The sequence below is a fragment of the Syzygium oleosum genome, unplaced genomic scaffold (genome assembly GCF_021117445.2).
Source record: "Syzygium oleosum isolate NSW1041296 unplaced genomic scaffold, Sole_v2.1 Sole_v2.12, whole genome shotgun sequence".
Lineage (NCBI taxonomy): Eukaryota > Viridiplantae > Streptophyta > Magnoliopsida > Myrtales > Myrtaceae > Syzygium > Syzygium oleosum.
In genome coordinates this window covers 559,088-575,786 of record NW_026607496.1, presented here as the reverse complement: position 1 = coordinate 575,786, position 16,699 = coordinate 559,088, and the positions used below count along the sequence as shown (strand labels likewise).

Below are 16,699 nucleotides of genomic sequence, written 5' to 3'. Positions count from 1 at the left end.
GAAAATTTATTCCTGGACAAAGTAGACATGGCTTTAGTGATAAACATTTCATTCTGATTAATAGACAGTGAAAATTGAAATGGTTCCCTTACAGAGAGCAATGTGCCTCTGTAGAAGAAGTAAATTTTGCACTTTCTGAGATCTCAATGGTCATGGAGAAACTTGCAGATAATAATAGTTCATCATCCACGGGTCACAAAATACTGCCATCGGGAATAACCGCGCTGTGAAGAACAACCACTATTCCATCGCGAATCACATATCCTTGGTCTTCTCTGTCGCCTTCTTTAACGTTGTCTGAATTAACAATCTACAAATACAAGCTCAAAAGTTCAATTCTTCTGGACGACAGTTTCCGGGTCTTCATCAGTAATTCTTGTGAGTACATGGAAGGTATGCAACGACTCAGATTGCAGGGTATCATCATTTGTTCAAGTGAAAAAGAGGGACGATCGCCATTGTTTCTTGAATGAATTCAATCTAAGTATCAGAAAAATCGACTTGCTAGCAAAAGATGTTCTGAGAGTATCTGAAATCCACTTCTTAGCAATAGAATTTCATTTTCCTTCTCACAAGAACGATAATAGAACTTCTTGCTGTTTTGCTTACCGCCACATTTTTGCCGATCCTCGCATTCTTATCAACAATAGCTGTCCTTATGCGCGTTTTTCCCCCGATGCCGATTGGTATGCTCATGCATTTCCTGTCCACAGAATTCTGTGGAACTTCCATCTGTCATGTTGAGGTAGTTACATCATCATCATCATTGTCAGTATGACAGTTACCGGCGAAATCACAGTTCGATATTGAACCAAAGTTAACAAAGCAAGTGTTTGCATCGGTCTTGTGTGAACTAATCAGATGTTGCTTAAGAATGCTGGTCATTTCAACGCATAAGATGCAACCAAACCGAATGGTTCAAATAGATTCTCACAGAGACATGGATGGTTAGTACTTCGCATATTTGCTATACACGTGGAAATTCGACAACTCAAAGCGCGGATGCCTCTTACTTCATAGACGTCGGACCCCATGATAATTGAGTCCTCGATTATAGCCCCATCTTCAATCCTTGTCCTCATACCAACTACAGCTCCTGTGATTTTGCATCTCTACTCTTGTACATATAACAGAAGTAAAAATCCAAAATGAGTGAGCTGCATAAAGGGGCTGACTTTAAATCCCTGATACAGTCGAAGAAGCTATCATAATCAGATGCAGCATTGCAGACTTATGATGCATTTTTTCACTGAAAGACTTCAGATTTTGTCGATCTATGTCAGGGCAAGGATCAGGAGAAACTTTTAATTCAATTTGTTCTGAGAACCAAAGGACTTCTTACATTGAGTATGCATCCGTCTCCAATAACACTGTCTGTGACTAATGAATCTGTCACGACGCTCGGAGGCAGACACCGAGGCAAAGTGTACACGAGAGAATCCCTTTTGAAGAAACTGTAAGATAAAAGCCGTGATTTGTTCGACTGTCGGCGAAAAAAACTTAAGAGCAAGGTGAAGCATTTTCATGAAAAATCTATGGGCAATGTGACTCTTACTCGTATCCCCTGTTGCATTTCCTTGTGCTCTCCATATTCGCTCGGTAAAACGCTCCAATGCTTCTCATGTCCTCCCAATATCCATCGAATGGATATGCCATAACCTGACAATTTCTCAGAGAAACATAAACTCTCCTAAATGCAGCGAAAAGAGGGACCGATAAAATCTCAAACAAAACAATTCGTGAAACCCGGCGCGACCTTCATTCCAGTGGATATCGCGCCTCGTATTACTTCACTGGAAAAGTCGTTTGCGCCAGGGAAACTCTCTTTTAGAAGCTTTATCATGACATCTCTGTTGATGAGATATATTCCCATGCTTGAGAACCAATGGCAATCAAATGTGTTTTGACATTTGGGATTTCCAGTAGACTTATCTTTGAGCTCTACCACTCTATTCTCATCAGTTATCTTCAAAGAGCCAAAACCTGGGTCTTGGTCCCAAATAGCATTCAGGACTGCGACGGTTATATCGGCCTCGCTTCTCCAATGCAACTCCACGAGTTCCCTGTAGTCCATCTGGTAAAGATGGTGGCCTGGAAGGACCAGAAATTCGGTGACTGGATACTCTTCAAGCACCCACAGACATCTCCTCACAGCATCAGCATTCCCCTGAATTTAGAAATAACAGAAACTTCAGTAAAAGATACGAAAAGCCATAACAGCTAAAACAAATGAAGACTAACAGTTAGGGACAATGGAGGTGTACAAATTAGAGTTTGAGCTTTAGAATCATAGGAAATTAACTTGGATAAGCGATCCAATTATAGTACATTGGATCGAATTGTAGTTTAACATTTTTTTTGTCATTTTGAACCAAAAGCAAACATAGGAGTACTCTCTAATTTCCATGTTACATCAATATGATGTCATAGATTGCAATAGGATGTTAGTATGACTAAAAAGGTTACACTGCCAGACCTGAAACCAGCCCTGGTCTTCGAGGCTTTGATACGCGGCGATCACTTCAACGAAGCCTTCCTTCCCGAGGCCAGCCCCGGAATAAGCCCTCAAGAGGTGCGAGTTCAGGGACGTGGAATTGAATTGGGTGAGAGCGTATATTTTGCTTATGCCACTGTTGATGCAGTTGCTCACTACTGCATCGATGAGCCTGTAATTGGCCGCTATCGGTATCGCCCCTTCTGATCTCCTCTTCGTCAAAGGATACAGTCTTGATTCTGAGCCATCCCCGAGTATAATCGCCGCAACACTCTAACCACACACATATATACTGAGTTAGAGTTTGATTTGCAAGAAAGTCATTTCGCATTTTCATTTTCAGTGGAACGTTTTCAAGAATTGTGTTCCATTTTCAATCTTTCACCTTTTCTGAATATAGACATATATTGTTCATATGCTTTCTCTGCTTTACAGAAAATCGAAGAGGCCATCAGAACACATTCCTATAGTAGTTTTTGCCTAATATTGAAACAGAAAACCCCAGAAAAAATAGAGCCAAAACAGGGCTTTCATCAAAATCTCTGCAATGAAATGCGACCTGATTCATTGGAGGAAACTGAGATATGGACTGATGATGGCGCTGTGAATTGGCACAACGAATCTTCTGCGACCGTCTGAGGCAAATGCGGGGCTGGCTCGTGCCAAGTTGCATCTTCCACTGCAGAAACACAGAATTGGATTGGGGATGCTGCATCATAATCACCAATTTAACAATTGGGATATTGTTGAAGAATGTAAACAGACTATGGACTAATTTTATTGTTAAAGATGCCATTATTGCTTGTATTTGTAGTATGATAGAGGGAAGAATGAGAGAATATTGAGGTTTCTTCTAGTTCATGACCACCTATCTGAGGAAGGATCTTTGCTTTTGCATGGCCATGACACTGCCTAAGGCAGTAAAAACGTGAGTGTCTCAGGCTCTCAACACTATCAGATTGGAAAGCTGCACTTTGGTACTTTATATTAATTTATTTGTCTATTTTGATATTCACTTTGGTATTCTTTTTCCTATTGCATGTAAGAAGCATGAAGAGGAAGTTGAGTGATGGGCATGGCATATTTTCTCTATATAGAGATGGAAATGTCTTGCTTGGATTCCAATCCTCCCTTTGGCTTCTTTCATCTTTATTCCTTGGGTAGGATTTCAAATATACTTTCTGTTGGCTGTGAGGATGAGGAGAAAGAAGCCGAGAAAATCTGTTAAGCATTACCGATATCACGTGCCGTACCGACTTAGTATTATCAAGCTAATGATATTTCTTTTCAAATTCAAAAATTACAAAACTGGCTGATTATCGTGCCGGCGAAATGGAAGAGCTGTGATTGTTCTACCGACACCATATTAACATACCACTCGATATAACTTATACATAAAACACTTTTGCAGGACCCTATCAAAACTTTACCTCAAATTACACTCTAGCACCCTCTACTTTCCAAAATTTACATTTTCTACCCCCCAACCACTTTATTTTAAATAATCTCGTCCATCATTTTCAATTTGGCCCGCCTGCAACAAACGCTACAAAAACTCAATTCAAAAGCTTCGATCGCAATGCTCTCGCAGTCGTTCCCGTCTTCCTCCTCCGCATTCTTCAGAGTTGGTCTGCGCAATCGACGGCGACGGCTGAGCAAAGCGGGAGATGGGCGATGCGAAATCTGGAGCGGCGGATGCGCCGGCGGCGGGCGAGCCGAAGGGCGGCGGGTCGGACGCCGCCAGGATCTCGGAGGTGAAGGCGTGGCTGGCCTCCCAGTTTGAGGCCGCCGGCAAGGAGGTCCCCGACTTCGAGTACAATTCCCGGAGCGTCGCGCATCTGTACAACCTCGCCGCCGCCTCCCAGGCCAAGACGCAGGCCGCCAGCATCGTCGCCTCCGATTTCCGCCAGAAAGCCGCCGAGTACCGCTCGCAAGGTCAGTTCGGTTAAATTTTTGGATGGTAGCGACGCCCGCATGCTTTGCGGGATTGGGAAGTGATGTGAAGCTGTGAAGAAGTTCAATTGGTGGTTTCCTCTAGTTGTTCTGGAATTCGATTCATCTGAATCGGCTTCAAATGGGTTCTTCTCCAATTTTTAGTAACTGTGTGAGAGCAATGGTTGTTCTGTAGGGGTAATACTTCATATGGGTTTTTAAATTGAGGCATAGTATTAGAAATTTTTGAAGGGTTTGGTCATTTTTTGAAGTTTTGTGGATGCAGCTGCTAGGATTAGAGAGATACTGGAAAGTGCAGGGTTGGCACAAGAGAGTTTGGCTTCAAACATTGTGGCCTCTGCTCAAGCACTGGCCAATGTCGCCAATTTGTTGAATATTAGGGATACTGAACTGAGTAGGTGAGAGGGCTTCCTGTATTAGTTTTGTTATCCTTGAATGATGTCCTTCTGGTTTGTATGATTCATATGTGGAAGTTGCAGCTTTCTTGTAGCGATGGGGGACATTTCTTTGCGAAAGTCTAGTGTGGAGGAGAAGAGGGCTAAAGTGGAGAAGGATTCGAAGGTTCTCCTTGATTACACCAGGAAGGCAATAGCAAGACTAACCTATTTGAAAAGGTAAAAGCCAATGTAGAAGTTACCTGTTCTCCGCAGGAATTGTGATATGTATGCTGTGGGAAGTTTGTGACTTCATGAGTAACGGGAGATGCAACAATGTATGCACTTTGTGATGCTGAGTAATTTGTGGCTGATGGGTCTCTGTCGTTTTTTTCCTTAACATGCTCCTGCGGTGTGTTTGGATTAAAATTGCATGCTCATGCTTTCTTAACAATATCCTGGCAAAATGTCTGGACAGGACACTTGCACAGCTTGAAGACGATGTAGCTCCCTGTGAGGCTCAGGTGGAAAATTGGAAAACTAATTTGGCTGTGATGGCTTCAAAGGAGCGACAATACACGCAGCAGTATGCCAACTACAAGGTACCATTCCTTTGCTTATTGGCGTTCTGAGATCCACAGTGAAATTAAGTTTTCAGTCTAATAACAAAGCCAGAGAATTTAACATTTGCATTGTCCTTCTCATTGTATTCGGGTAGCACTGTTAGGTGATTATGAAGTTTCTTTGGAGCTAAATTTTGATATTATCAAGTAGGGGTGAGCGGTTCTCTTTTCGGTCCGGTTTGGTCCAACCCAAAAACCGGGAACTGGACCGGGAGGACCGGTTCCTAGTTTCTAGGACCGGGCACTGGACCGGACCATCAGTCCGGTCTGGTCCGGTCTAGTTCCAATGGGACCAATATTAAATATTATTTGTGAACTGGGAACCGATTGTTCCGTTTTTTTCTTTGTAGTTCTGATTTGATCTCATAAGGCCATGGAAAAAATTGGAAAAATATATATAATATATGAAAAAATTGAACAATCGGTTCCAATGGGACCAATATTAAATATTTTTCATATATATTATGTATTATATATATGAAAAAATTAGAAAAATATATATTTATCGATCCGGTCCGGTCCGGTTCCCATCCTAGAACCAGGAACCGAACTGCCCCGAAACCGGTTCCACTTTTAGGAACCGGGAACCGGACCGATATTCCTGAGAACCGGACCAAACCGGTCGGTTCGGTCCGGTCCGGTCCGGTCCCGGTTTGGGCTGTCCATCTTGCTCACCACTATTATCAAGTGTATGCATCTTGAGTTGAACAGGCTGCTATCTGGATGCTACATGAATCCCTAGAAATTCATGTTATAAGTTTTTTCCCTCTTTGATCATTTGGCGAATTCTATACAGACGGCACTAAATCGGGTAGGATACACTCCAGAGATCAGCCATAGTGTACTGGTGGAGATGGCTGAACACCGAAAGGAACTAGAGAAGAAAACAAAGCCCATTCTTGATACTTTGAGAAGTTACCAAGACTTGCCTCCGGTAATTTTTCCTTTTCTTTTGCCTAATATCAACTCAAGCTCAACACTGCAAATGTTGACCACTTTACCTGTATTGAGGTCTGTCTTATGTCTGAATTATGCTCCTCCTTATGTGTTATCTTCTTGCAGGACAAGGCTTTAGCTGCTTTAGCAATTGAGGACAAGAAAAGGCAGTATGCTGCAGCTGAGAAATATCTTGAAGACGTGTTGCATTCAGCTCTTTCAACATCTGAATGACAACGAATATTGATCTGATGTAAGCATTGCCTCGTACATTTTGTTTCTCGGGGGGTGGGGTGTTAAACGGAAAAAAGAGGTTTGGTTTTTCGTCGTTTGAAACTCATGAACGATTGAGCTGTCCTTCGGGGGTAGCTCTCAGTGGATGAGATAGATTTGTGTCTATATGGGTGATGAATTTCTTAACCAAGTTAGCGGAAGAATTTAAACGATGAAGATGTTGAATGATTCACCTGGAATATTGATGATACCCCTGAGTTCAGATGATTCGAATCTCAGATTAAATGACTAGTTTTATCCAACAATTTCTGCTCAAGCAATCAATCACATTGTGTGTACAAGGATACATATCGAAGGTGGCAAGCTTATTTATTCAGTAAATTTGTAGTGTTCAAACCTTATTCTACAATCTTGAAGTGGGAACTTCACCCCAATCCTATCAAAGCATTCGGTGGTTGTTTTATCAGTGGCAGAGGTCAGACACGAAGTGCAATCTGCATGCGAGAGACCTCCATTGCACGCTGCATGGCCATAGCAGGTCGGACCATCACCTGGATATGCATCGTAGTAAATGTAACCTTGGTCCTCTGTCCTCTCCACCAAATCATTGAGGACCCAGTTTCGATTACTTCCAAACTTACCTCCATTGCAGATTTTGTCTACCAACTTTCTGTTCGGACCACCCCGATGACGGGAAAGATGCTTAGCAGAAATGCAGATCTTTGAAGAGCACACAATGGTTGTTCTCTCATCCTCATTTTCTTTTCCCTCTTCAATGCCTTTTTGTTACTGTTCGAATAATGAATTCATTTGACTTTATAAAGGCTTCAGTCTCTTAGGCTGCGCATAACAATTTGCCAAGCAGTGTTTGATTCTGTTCTTTTGTTTCCAGAATCAGTTTGAGAACAGAAATGCGTTTGTTTAATATTTTGATTCTGGGCACAATTTTGTCAAAAATTGTTCCCATAATCAGTTTTCAAGAATAAAAAAAAAGTAGTTTCTTGATTCTGGGAACAATTTTGAGAATCAATTTTTTTTTCTTCTTCCTTTTCTTGGTTTTTAATGTAGCTTCTAATGTCCGGCCCGAGGACCGCCCTCGCCGGATCTGATGAGAATAAAATATTTTAATAAAAAATATTTTACCAGTCATGGCCGGCGACCAGGCTATGGCAAAAAAAAAAGAAAAAAATATATTTTTAATAAGTTAAAATATTTTACCAGCCATGGCCGGCGACCAAGCCATGGCAAAAAAAAAATATATATATTTAATAAAAATATTTTAATAAAAAATATTATTAATAAAAAAAATATTTTACCGGCCATGGCCCAAAAAAATAAAAATGTATATTTTTAATAAAAATATTTTAATGAAAAATGTTATTAATAAAAAAAATATTTTACCTGTCATGGCAAAAAAAAATAAAAATATTTTAATAAAAAATATTATTAATAAAAAAAATATTTTACCGGCCATGGCAAAAAAAAATAAAATATATATTTTTAATAAAAATATTATTAATAAAAAAATATTTTACCGATCATGACCGGCGACCAGGCCATGGCAAAAAAAAAGAAAAAATACTTTTAATAAAAATATTATTAATAAAAAAATATTTTACCGGTCATGGCCGGCGAGCAGGCCATGGCCAAGAAGGAGGAAAAGAAAAAAAAAAGAAAAAAAAAGAAATATTAAAATATTTAAAAATATTATTAATAAAAAGAAATTTTGTGGCGTTACCAAATGCATTTCTGTTCTTTTTCTATTCCAGGGATGGAATTTTGGACCGTTAACAAACGCCTTAAAATGCTCAGAATCAATTCCGGGCACAGAATAAAAAAGAATCACTTCTGAGCAGAATCTGTTTCCGGGCACAGAATCGTTGTCATGCGCAGCCTTAGCATTCTCCGCACCTTTGCCATCGTTGGATTAGATTATGATTTCTTACCAGCTTTGGTCCTCTCTCTCTCTAGTTTTTTTGTAAGGAAGAAGTGAATGTTACAAGAGAAAGAAGGATAATGCACGAAATGTTCTCAAACTAGTGTGCAGCTCTAACATGGAACTTCGTGTTTGTAATCTAACGTGTGATGTGGATAGATTGCCATAACTGTCATCGTTTTCTCGTTAGATGAGTAGGATTCGATCATATTTTACGACAAGACTATCATAACGTTACGAATCAACTTACAACTTGTTGGGACGATTTTGTATTTAATTAAGATGGCGCTTCGTGTGAAGTCATACGGTACATCAAGTGCACTGTAAAGGAGCCCGAATGATCTTTAGTGCACAAAACCTTTGCAGGAGTACGAGCTCCTTTTAATACTGAGATTTAAGTAGCTTTTTAGATCTACATCTTGAATTGTTGGTTTAGTAGGGTATAGACCTAAGTTTGTTAGAAGTAAATAATATACTCCATCGTAACAATCAACGCGCAAAGAATTTGATAAAGGGCAATTTAGTGCTATATTGTAAAATTTTTGATTCATGAGGATTTGTGTAATTTCCTCTACTTCATAATAATTTGTACCCAACGACTCATTTCAACCTCAAAATTTGACCCAGGATTTCCATGAGAGCCCACGTCCTTAGAGAAGATAAAACATATTACAACAAATTACAATCATATGGGTGAAACTATATTCAAATAACCAATATGCTTGTCAACTAATCTTACAAATTTCTTATATTCCGAATCTGAATTTCAATCTTTCTATCATGCAACAACTTTGGACTTTCCTTAAACTAATTTGAATCTTTAAACATTCTTTTATAAACTTAATATATATATGTATGTATATATGAAATACTTTTTTTTTTGGTCAAATGCTTAGAAAAAAACCACAAAAATGATCAAAACCCTGAACCTCTCAGCTCAAAAGCTCGAAGTCGCGTCTCCCACTTCACCGTCTCCTCTCCTCCCCGGTAGAGAATTCCAAGTTCGCAGCTGCTCTCTGATTGTTCCCGTCTTCTGCCTCCACCGATGGCGATGGCGTCCACGCGAGTCGTGCTCCCAGCCAGGAACAGCTTGTGCGGAGCAGAAGCAGCTCCACTCGCTTCTCTATCGCCGAGACAACGCACAAGGCGCGGCCTTTCGCTTCTTCGCGAACGATGCGCCGCGGTGACCATGTCGGCCTCGCCCATCCCTCAGATGGACCTCCAAGTCCGAGCTTCTAAGAAATTAGACATACCCATCATGGTAATGACACTTTTGCCCGCGTAGTGTTTGATGAAATGGCTTTCCTTTTTGTTGGTGGTGGTGTGAGACAAATGTGATGGAGTCGTCTTGTTTGAAGTGCGCAAAATGCTTTCTTTTGCCTAATTCTGCTTGGTGGAAACCGTATTTGGGCATTGAGAAGTTGCAATTGCTTGGTTTTAGCATTGAAATATATGTAAATTTTGGGTAATGTGTGCTTTCGTCCTAAGTTACTGAAACATCTCAATACAATATTCAATCTTTTCCTGGCCATTTTTATTTTTGGCTTAGTCGATGGATGCATCGCATCTTTGCTGTTGCTGCAGGTGAACAGTAGTTCGGGCAAAATGGGGAAGGCTGTTATAAAAGCAGCTGAATCTGCAGGGCTCGATATTATCCCCATGTCATTTGGCTGTGCCGAAGAGGCTGGAAAATCCGTAGAGGTGTGTGGAAAAGAGATTAAGGTGCATGGACCTTCAGATAGAGAAAGCGTTCTGGCCTCGGTCTTTCGTGAACACCCGAATATGATTGTGGTCGACTACACTGTGCCTGATGCAGTGAACAGTAAGTGACACATCTTTAAGAGATTATGTACTGTTCGCTTGATAAGTTAAATTAAATTCTTATTACTTCTATTATGAAGGTAACGCCGAGCTGTATTGCAATGTTGGAGTTCCATTTGTCATGGGAACTACTGGAGGGGACAGGGATCAGCTTTACAAAACAGTCCGAGATTCAAATTTATATGCAGTAATTTCCCCACAAATGGGGAAACAGGTAACAGAACCCAAGGTCCTTGTTCAGTTTTAGCCATCTCTGTGCTTTCTTATTTTGTCCTAATTATTCTCTAGCTTTTGGTAGGTTGTGGCATTTCTTGCAGCAATGGAAATTATGGCAGAGCAATTTCCAGGAGCCTTCTCTGGGTATTCTCTAAAGGTGCTCAGTCCTTGCTCTTCTGCATCTGCTTTCTCCTATTCTGCTCCTCACTTTGCTCTCTGTCTTGTGTAGTTCATCCCTTTAACCGGGTCTTGTTTAATGATTTTATGGATGTTTAAGTGCACATATAGCTGATGTTAAAATTAGATATTCTCACCGATGTTTGATTAGATACTTTTGATAGAGCATTGGTTGTAAGATTGACTGTGCATGTAAAAAAAAAAGGATGTGAGAATGGAAGTTCTGTGAGTTTTATCCTAAATTTGTCAATTAGGTGCTGTTGATCTCTTTATTTTCTGTATTATATCAACGCAAAGATAAAATATAAACACAATGATACAAACAACACACTACCTAAATCGCAAAGCAGAAAAAAGACGGTGGCCAAGTGAGGTTATAGGTGACTCATTTATGTTGTGCTAAGCCGATGTGGGTTTCACGGCAGATTAGATACTGTTAATCTTACCAATATAGGTCTGATTCTATCCTGTGAGCTTATCTTTATTCAGTTCCTATCCTCAATTAGATTTGTCGTATTTTACCTGTTATCATTTAACTCGTCATGTTTCATTTGCTTAGTTATCAAGCTGAATGATGGTCGAGTACTCTGCCAGTTGTTGTGAAGCGACCCACTAACCAGAATAGGGAATGAGATAGGAGTTCGGGTGCCCATACACTGAACCACTATCTTCACTGAAGTTTGAGGGAACAAATAAGAGAAAAAAGATTTTTTGTTAGGTGAGAAATAGGCTTCTTATATCAGTATCTCAGGAAGCATGAGAGCTGGAACCTGTGGCAATTTGAGTCCCTCGGGCTTTTCTGTAGTTACCCTTTTCTTAAACTCTATCTTTCTGAGCGATTGAGGGCCATCTTCGATCTTTAAAATGCCATAGTGTGGTTTTACCCCCTGCCTACTTCTCCTCATTTTTTCCAGTTTGAATGGGTGCATCGTTGATGTCTATTCTGGTGCACTGAGTTGTAGTGGAAGACCGGATGTTATGCTGCTTTCTTAAGTGCTTGAAATAGCTTGAGAATCAGTATATGTTGTTGCTGTGGTTTGGTCTGGTGGTTTGCATTAGTTGATGAACATTTACTCGAGTGCAATGAATTTGGGTTAATTATTAATATTGCAACACTCTATTGATTTACTCTTGACCTAATGATTCCGAATTTTTATTGTAGACATAGTATAGTAAGTTATTAGTGCTTTCAGTTCACGTTTGGATTTGCTCACAGAGGCACTGATGAATTTGTTTATAAAGTATAGGTGATGGAGTCCCACCAATCAAGCAAATTGGACACCTCTGGAACAGCTAAGGCAGTGATTTCTTGCTTCAAGAAGTTGGGAGTGTCTTTTGACATGGATCAGGTTGGTTGTGAAATTATGTTCGTGGCTTGGACTCAATTTATTGGGAAATTCTTGTTAATTATTCTTTTATTTTCCTATAAAAGGCACGTTGAGGAACATTTACATATTTGTTGCGAGTCCAGATCATTTATCTGTGTTTATATAGATTGAATTGTTAGTAAGCAGGCTGTAGATTAGTTCTTGGCAAAATTCATGAATTCGTTTTAGTTTGTTTCGTAAATCTTGATAAAGCTTTGTTTTTATGTACTCTCTCAAGAGCTAAGAGGTCTTTGGGTTCAATTCTTATACCATTGGCCTACATTGCCTATGGGGGAAAACCTTCGTTTTATACTCGCATCTTAAATATTTACTAAATTATGCATGAGTGAATGGCACAGTAGATGATAAACCGTAACAATAATCTTTGTAATTGCTAGTTCTATTATTAAGATTATTATTAATATTTCCACAGTTAAAAATATCTCACACTTATCTGTGCTTTTGCTTTGGAATACCATCAGATCCAGATGATCCGTGATCCTCAACAACAAATGGAGATGGTGGGAGTTCCAGAAGAGTATTTGCCTGGTCATGCTTTCCATTTGTATCATCTGGCATCGCCCGATGAAACGTAATTATGTTTTATTGTTAATATCTCCACCTTCTTATTTCATATGATTTTCTAGAGATGAGCATTGCAACATATTTGTCTCCTCTTTACAGAGTGTCTTTCGAGTTTCAGCACAATGTTTGCGGCAGATCAATATACGCCGAGGGTACAGTTGATGCTGTCTTGTTTTTAGCCAAGAAGGTGATAATTCTTCCAACAGAACCCACTTTAGTTTGGAATTGAATTTTTTCCTGGATGTATAAGTGCACATTAATCAAAACTTGCCCGTAATGATATTTAAAAGTTCTTTTCCTTTACTTGCCAAAAATGAGACAAGGCATTACAAAATGGCAAGCTTTGAAGTGACACCAGCTTGCCCCTCCTATAAATACTTATATATATAATCAGATTCACATAATGTCTGAATGCAATGTACAATATCTTAGTTCTGAATGAGGAAATTTTTCTTTGTATCTAATCAAAGTTAACTGTTAGGAGTTGTAGATAATTATTGTCCCTATACATCCCATTGCCAATGTACTCGCTAATCGTGGTTTGTGAAATGTGTTGTCTTTTAGCAGATCCAGCAGAAGGCAGACCAGCATATATACAATATGATTGATGTATTGCGTGAGGGTAGCATGCGTTGATACTATTTTCATGCTGAGGTTTCTTGTGCGGCGCTTATCTTTCAGGTCAGCTGTATTGCCTTACTTCTGTTTGTAGTCTCAACTCTTCTTCTTCTTCGTATCATTATTATAATAATTATTAGTAGTATTTGTTTGGCAGATGTTGTATCTCCAATTCAGGACTCTGGTTTTTAGAACTTTTTGATAATCATCGTTGCTTCACATGGTAATAGAATAGAAAAGATTGCAAGACTTGTTCTGGAGATGGATCATTAAGCTTGAGCAGCTGCAGCTTCTCTTTGAGACGTGTAGGATTTTGATTATTTGTGCTGCAAGGCATGCGTCTTAAAATCAGAGGATGCTAAGTAGAATGGTTTTGTAATTTCCCTGCAACTCTCTCATACTCAGCATTGTCGGCAACTGTACAATTTGAGCTTGCAACTTGGAAGCCATATCGAAGTGTCCTGCTTTTCTCATTCTTGCTTGAAAACTGATTTCCAGAGGTGAACGATGAGTTGTGGAGGAAGCTTAATGAAGTTTGATGTTCAAACTTGAAAGGCCCACTGTCACGCCCCGCACCCTACGAGCGCGCGATCATCCCTCGATGGTCGATCATTGAATGCGACGTCCCAGACACGTCGCCGACCCAACCCAAACATCAGAGATTAGGCACGTGCGGAAACAAATAGAAACAACCCGGACAATTAATAATGACAAGGGGTAACAATAGCACAAAACAATAACTGTAATTCCTACACTTGACAGATACATACGACGTCTACAAAAAGACAATTCCTAAGCTAGGCCACAACAACAGAACCACATTCCTCAAAAGGGACAAAGGTTTACAAACTTAACTCCTCTACAAAGGGGGCTCAAAATACCGAGTACTTGACCCGTCCTCGATCTCCGAGATACCCTTGCAGCGTCTCCAGTCACTCATGATCGCGGATCTGAAATGGTTATATAATAACCGTGAGAACGAGTCTCAATAAGCAACCCCTATACCCCACGTAGGCCAATGCGTACCCAGACAAGTCGTACATGCAAACTACCCCATAACATATAGAGTTCACATCATTATACTTACCTTGCCCTCGAATCACGAGCCAACCCTGCATATTAGTCCAAACAAGATAATGCAAGAATAGTTCATCATCATATCACGGTCACCCGGCACACGCAATCTCACTCGCATTCAACCAGCCCAGCCAAGCAACCACACGTTCAACTGGTCAATTAAATCACACGCTCAACCAGCCAAATCAGTCACACGCTCAACCAGCCAATTCAATCACACTCAAATCACATGCGTGTCCGAACATCTTTCTCACAACTCGCGCCACTGCACCTCAAATTCATTCTCACAGGCACACAAGCCTCACAATTCGATCAATTCCAATGGCCGCCACAACACGTCCCAAGCCATATCATTCAATCAATTCCAGTGGCCGCCGTCAACACGTCCCAAGCCACACTATTCAATCAATTCCCATGACCGACGTAAACACGTCCCGGTCCAATCACACCTTTAACGGGCCACCGTCAACACGTCTCAAGCCCGCATCCATTTGGCACATCGACCATTCATGCCTTCACACGGACCGCCGTCAACACGTCCCAAGTCCGTAGCCCTCCGATCGATCCGAGCTTAAAATCGACAGGCAAACACACGCCAATCAATTAAATCAATTTCACGCCAATTGCATCAAACAGCCCATAATCACAACTCAGTCCAATTCACAATTCGCCACCTCAATCCACAAACCCGACGTTCAAGTCGGCCACACGCAATTATCCAATCGAGCATATTATTTAATCAAATTCAAGTAGCAAAACTATAAAATAATATAATTAGATGAAACACGCCCTAGCCGTTCTAAACCCGAGACAAGTCGATGAAATACCCACGTACAAATCAGACTCACATCACAGTCCATCACACTTGCCCACAAATCCGTCATTTATGCCTACCACATACGAACATCAAGTCCACCCATGAATGCCACTACAATATTATCAATTAGCCCACCATAATTAGTCATTAATTAAGCCCCACACTTCTCACAATTTAAATTATCAATTAAGCACGTACAAAAATTGCTCACAATCCACGTTAAGCCCTAAACCGGTACTAATTACCCCCTGGACAAGTCTAATAATACCCGATGTACTAGGTAAGGTTTAGGGAGTCACTTACCGAGTTTTGGCCCGGGAAAAGTCGTCTCGGGCCTAGGATGGCCAAGGTGAACAGTGCGGACCAGGCACGTGCGCGGGCACGGCGGTCGGCCGCGGGCACGGGCGCGGCGACGGCGCGGGCGCGGGCAACGGGCGCTGCAGCGGAGCGCGGCAGCGGGCGCGGCAGCGGCGTGGGCACGCGGCTTGGTCACGGTCCGAGCTGGTCAGTCGGGGCTAGCTGGCTGGTCGGGGCGGCGACCAGCGGCGGCGGTGACGCGGCGGCGACGGCCAGGCGTGGCGGCAGCGTGCTGGGAGGAGAGGCCAGTCGGGTGAGAGAAAGAGAGACAGAGAACGAGAGGGAAGGAGAGGAAGAGGAGGAGAGGGAGACAGAGGCTGAGGGGGAGGCAGCGGACCGGCGGCGGCGGCGACGGTCGGCTAGTTGCACGGCGGAGCGGCGGCGGCGAGCTGGCTCGGCTCGGGCAGAACCAGACAGGGAGGAGACCGGGGGAGGGGAGAAGCAAGGGGGTTGGCGGCTGGTCTCGCGGCGTCGACGGGGCGGAGGCGGTGGCTGGGCGACGCGCCGGCGAGCTGGGCAGGCGCCGGGGGTGACGAGTAGCGGCGGCAAGCTCGCTGCGCTGCTGCGCGCGCCCCGCGGGCAAGCCGGCGAGGGGCGATCGGGGCGGCTGGCGAACGGCGCGACGGCGGCGGAGCTTGCGGGCGACGGTGGCAGGGCGGCACGACGCGACGGCGGGCTCGAGCGGCGGTCGGCGAGCAGAACCGGAACGGACGGAGACAGTCGGGCCCGAAAAGGAAGAAGAAGAAGAAGAAGAAGAAGAGAAAGAAGAAGAGAAAGGAAGAGGAGAGAGGAGAGAGAGAGTGTGTCAGAAGGGGGGGAAGGGGTTGGTCTGCTTGGGGAATGGGCGTGGACGGGACGGGACGCATGCAGAGGAGACGTGCGGCCAGAAGAAAAAGAAAGGAGAGAGAGAGAGAGAGAGAAACGTGCGCGGGGGAGGGGACGGGCGGCGCGGCAGAGGAGAGAGGAGAGAGAAAGAGAGAGAAAAAGTTAATATTTATTCTCGAGCGCGAACCAACGGACACGGTTCAAACTAAATATTATTCTAATTATCGCGATTCAAATCCGGAAAAAGATCTAACTGTCCCCGAAAAATCCCAAACAATAATATAAGACA

The 16,699-nt window shown here is 42.2% G+C and overlaps 3 protein-coding genes across 4 annotated transcripts; 2 read left to right on the top strand and 1 right to left on the bottom strand.

Annotated features, from left to right (window-relative positions):
- Positions 1–3,338, bottom strand: LOC115677081 (inactive glucose-1-phosphate adenylyltransferase small subunit 2, chloroplastic). Its single transcript, XM_030600132.2, has 8 exons — positions 3,054–3,338; positions 2,477–2,767; positions 1,757–2,167; positions 1,556–1,659; positions 1,343–1,454; positions 1,014–1,112; positions 610–732; positions 1–310 (listed from the first exon to the last, which is right to left on the bottom strand). The coding sequence occupies exons 1-8, from the start codon at positions 3,288–3,290 to the stop codon at positions 194–196; spliced, it is 1,494 nt and encodes a 497-aa protein (XP_030455992.1). The 5' UTR covers positions 3,291–3,338; the 3' UTR covers positions 1–193.
- A 693-nt stretch (positions 3,339–4,031) lies between these two features.
- On the top strand, positions 4,032–7,453 carry LOC130139414 (AUGMIN subunit 1-like). The gene is made up of 6 exons (XM_056316327.1): positions 4,032–4,429; positions 4,713–4,845; positions 4,927–5,061; positions 5,300–5,423; positions 6,241–6,378; positions 6,507–7,453. The coding sequence occupies exons 1-6, from the start codon at positions 4,162–4,164 to the stop codon at positions 6,612–6,614; spliced, it is 906 nt and encodes a 301-aa protein (XP_056172302.1). The 5' UTR covers positions 4,032–4,161; the 3' UTR covers positions 6,615–7,453.
- A 2,013-nt stretch (positions 7,454–9,466) lies between these two features.
- LOC130139409 (4-hydroxy-tetrahydrodipicolinate reductase 1, chloroplastic-like) lies at positions 9,467–13,715 on the top strand. Of its 2 annotated transcripts, none has more exons than XM_056316302.1 (9): positions 9,467–9,811; positions 10,135–10,372; positions 10,452–10,585; positions 10,670–10,744; positions 12,012–12,113; positions 12,614–12,723; positions 12,816–12,903; positions 13,284–13,397; positions 13,492–13,715. In XM_056316302.1, exons 1-8 carry the CDS (start codon positions 9,596–9,598, stop codon positions 13,350–13,352), a joined length of 1,032 nt encoding a protein of 343 aa, XP_056172277.1. In that variant the 5' UTR covers positions 9,467–9,595; the 3' UTR covers positions 13,353–13,397; positions 13,492–13,715. The 2 variants fall into 2 exon arrangements, with proteins under 2 accessions (XP_056172277.1, XP_056172278.1); XM_056316303.1 differs by having other exon boundaries at positions 13,478–13,715.
- Positions 13,716–16,699: the final 2,984 nt, after the last annotated feature.

Excerpts from the sequence above, each read along its gene's own strand:
- LOC115677081 (XM_030600132.2), bottom strand. The coding sequence starts at position 3,290 with ATGGCATCTTTAACAATAAAATTAGTCCATAGTCTGTTTACATTCTTC. Across the intron at positions 2,768-3,053 it reads AGTTTCCTCCAATGAATCAG|AGTGTTGCGGCGATTATACT; the intron begins GTCGCATTTCAT and ends GTGTGTGGTTAG. Across the intron at positions 733-1,013 it reads TGGGGTCCGACGTCTATGAA|ATGGAAGTTCCACAGAATTC; the intron begins GTAAGAGGCATC and ends TCAACATGACAG.
- LOC130139414 (XM_056316327.1), top strand. The coding sequence starts at position 4,162 with ATGGGCGATGCGAAATCTGGAGCGGCGGATGCGCCGGCGGCGGGCGAG. Across the intron at positions 4,430-4,712 it reads CGCCGAGTACCGCTCGCAAG|CTGCTAGGATTAGAGAGATA; the intron begins GTCAGTTCGGTT and ends TTGTGGATGCAG. Across the intron at positions 5,424-6,240 it reads AGCAGTATGCCAACTACAAG|ACGGCACTAAATCGGGTAGG; the intron begins GTACCATTCCTT and ends AATTCTATACAG.
- LOC130139409 (XM_056316302.1), top strand. The coding sequence starts at position 9,596 with ATGGCGATGGCGTCCACGCGAGTCGTGCTCCCAGCCAGGAACAGCTTG. Across the intron at positions 9,812-10,134 it reads AATTAGACATACCCATCATG|GTGAACAGTAGTTCGGGCAA; the intron begins GTAATGACACTT and ends CTGTTGCTGCAG. Across the intron at positions 10,586-10,669 it reads CCCCACAAATGGGGAAACAG|GTTGTGGCATTTCTTGCAGC; the intron begins GTAACAGAACCC and ends AGCTTTTGGTAG.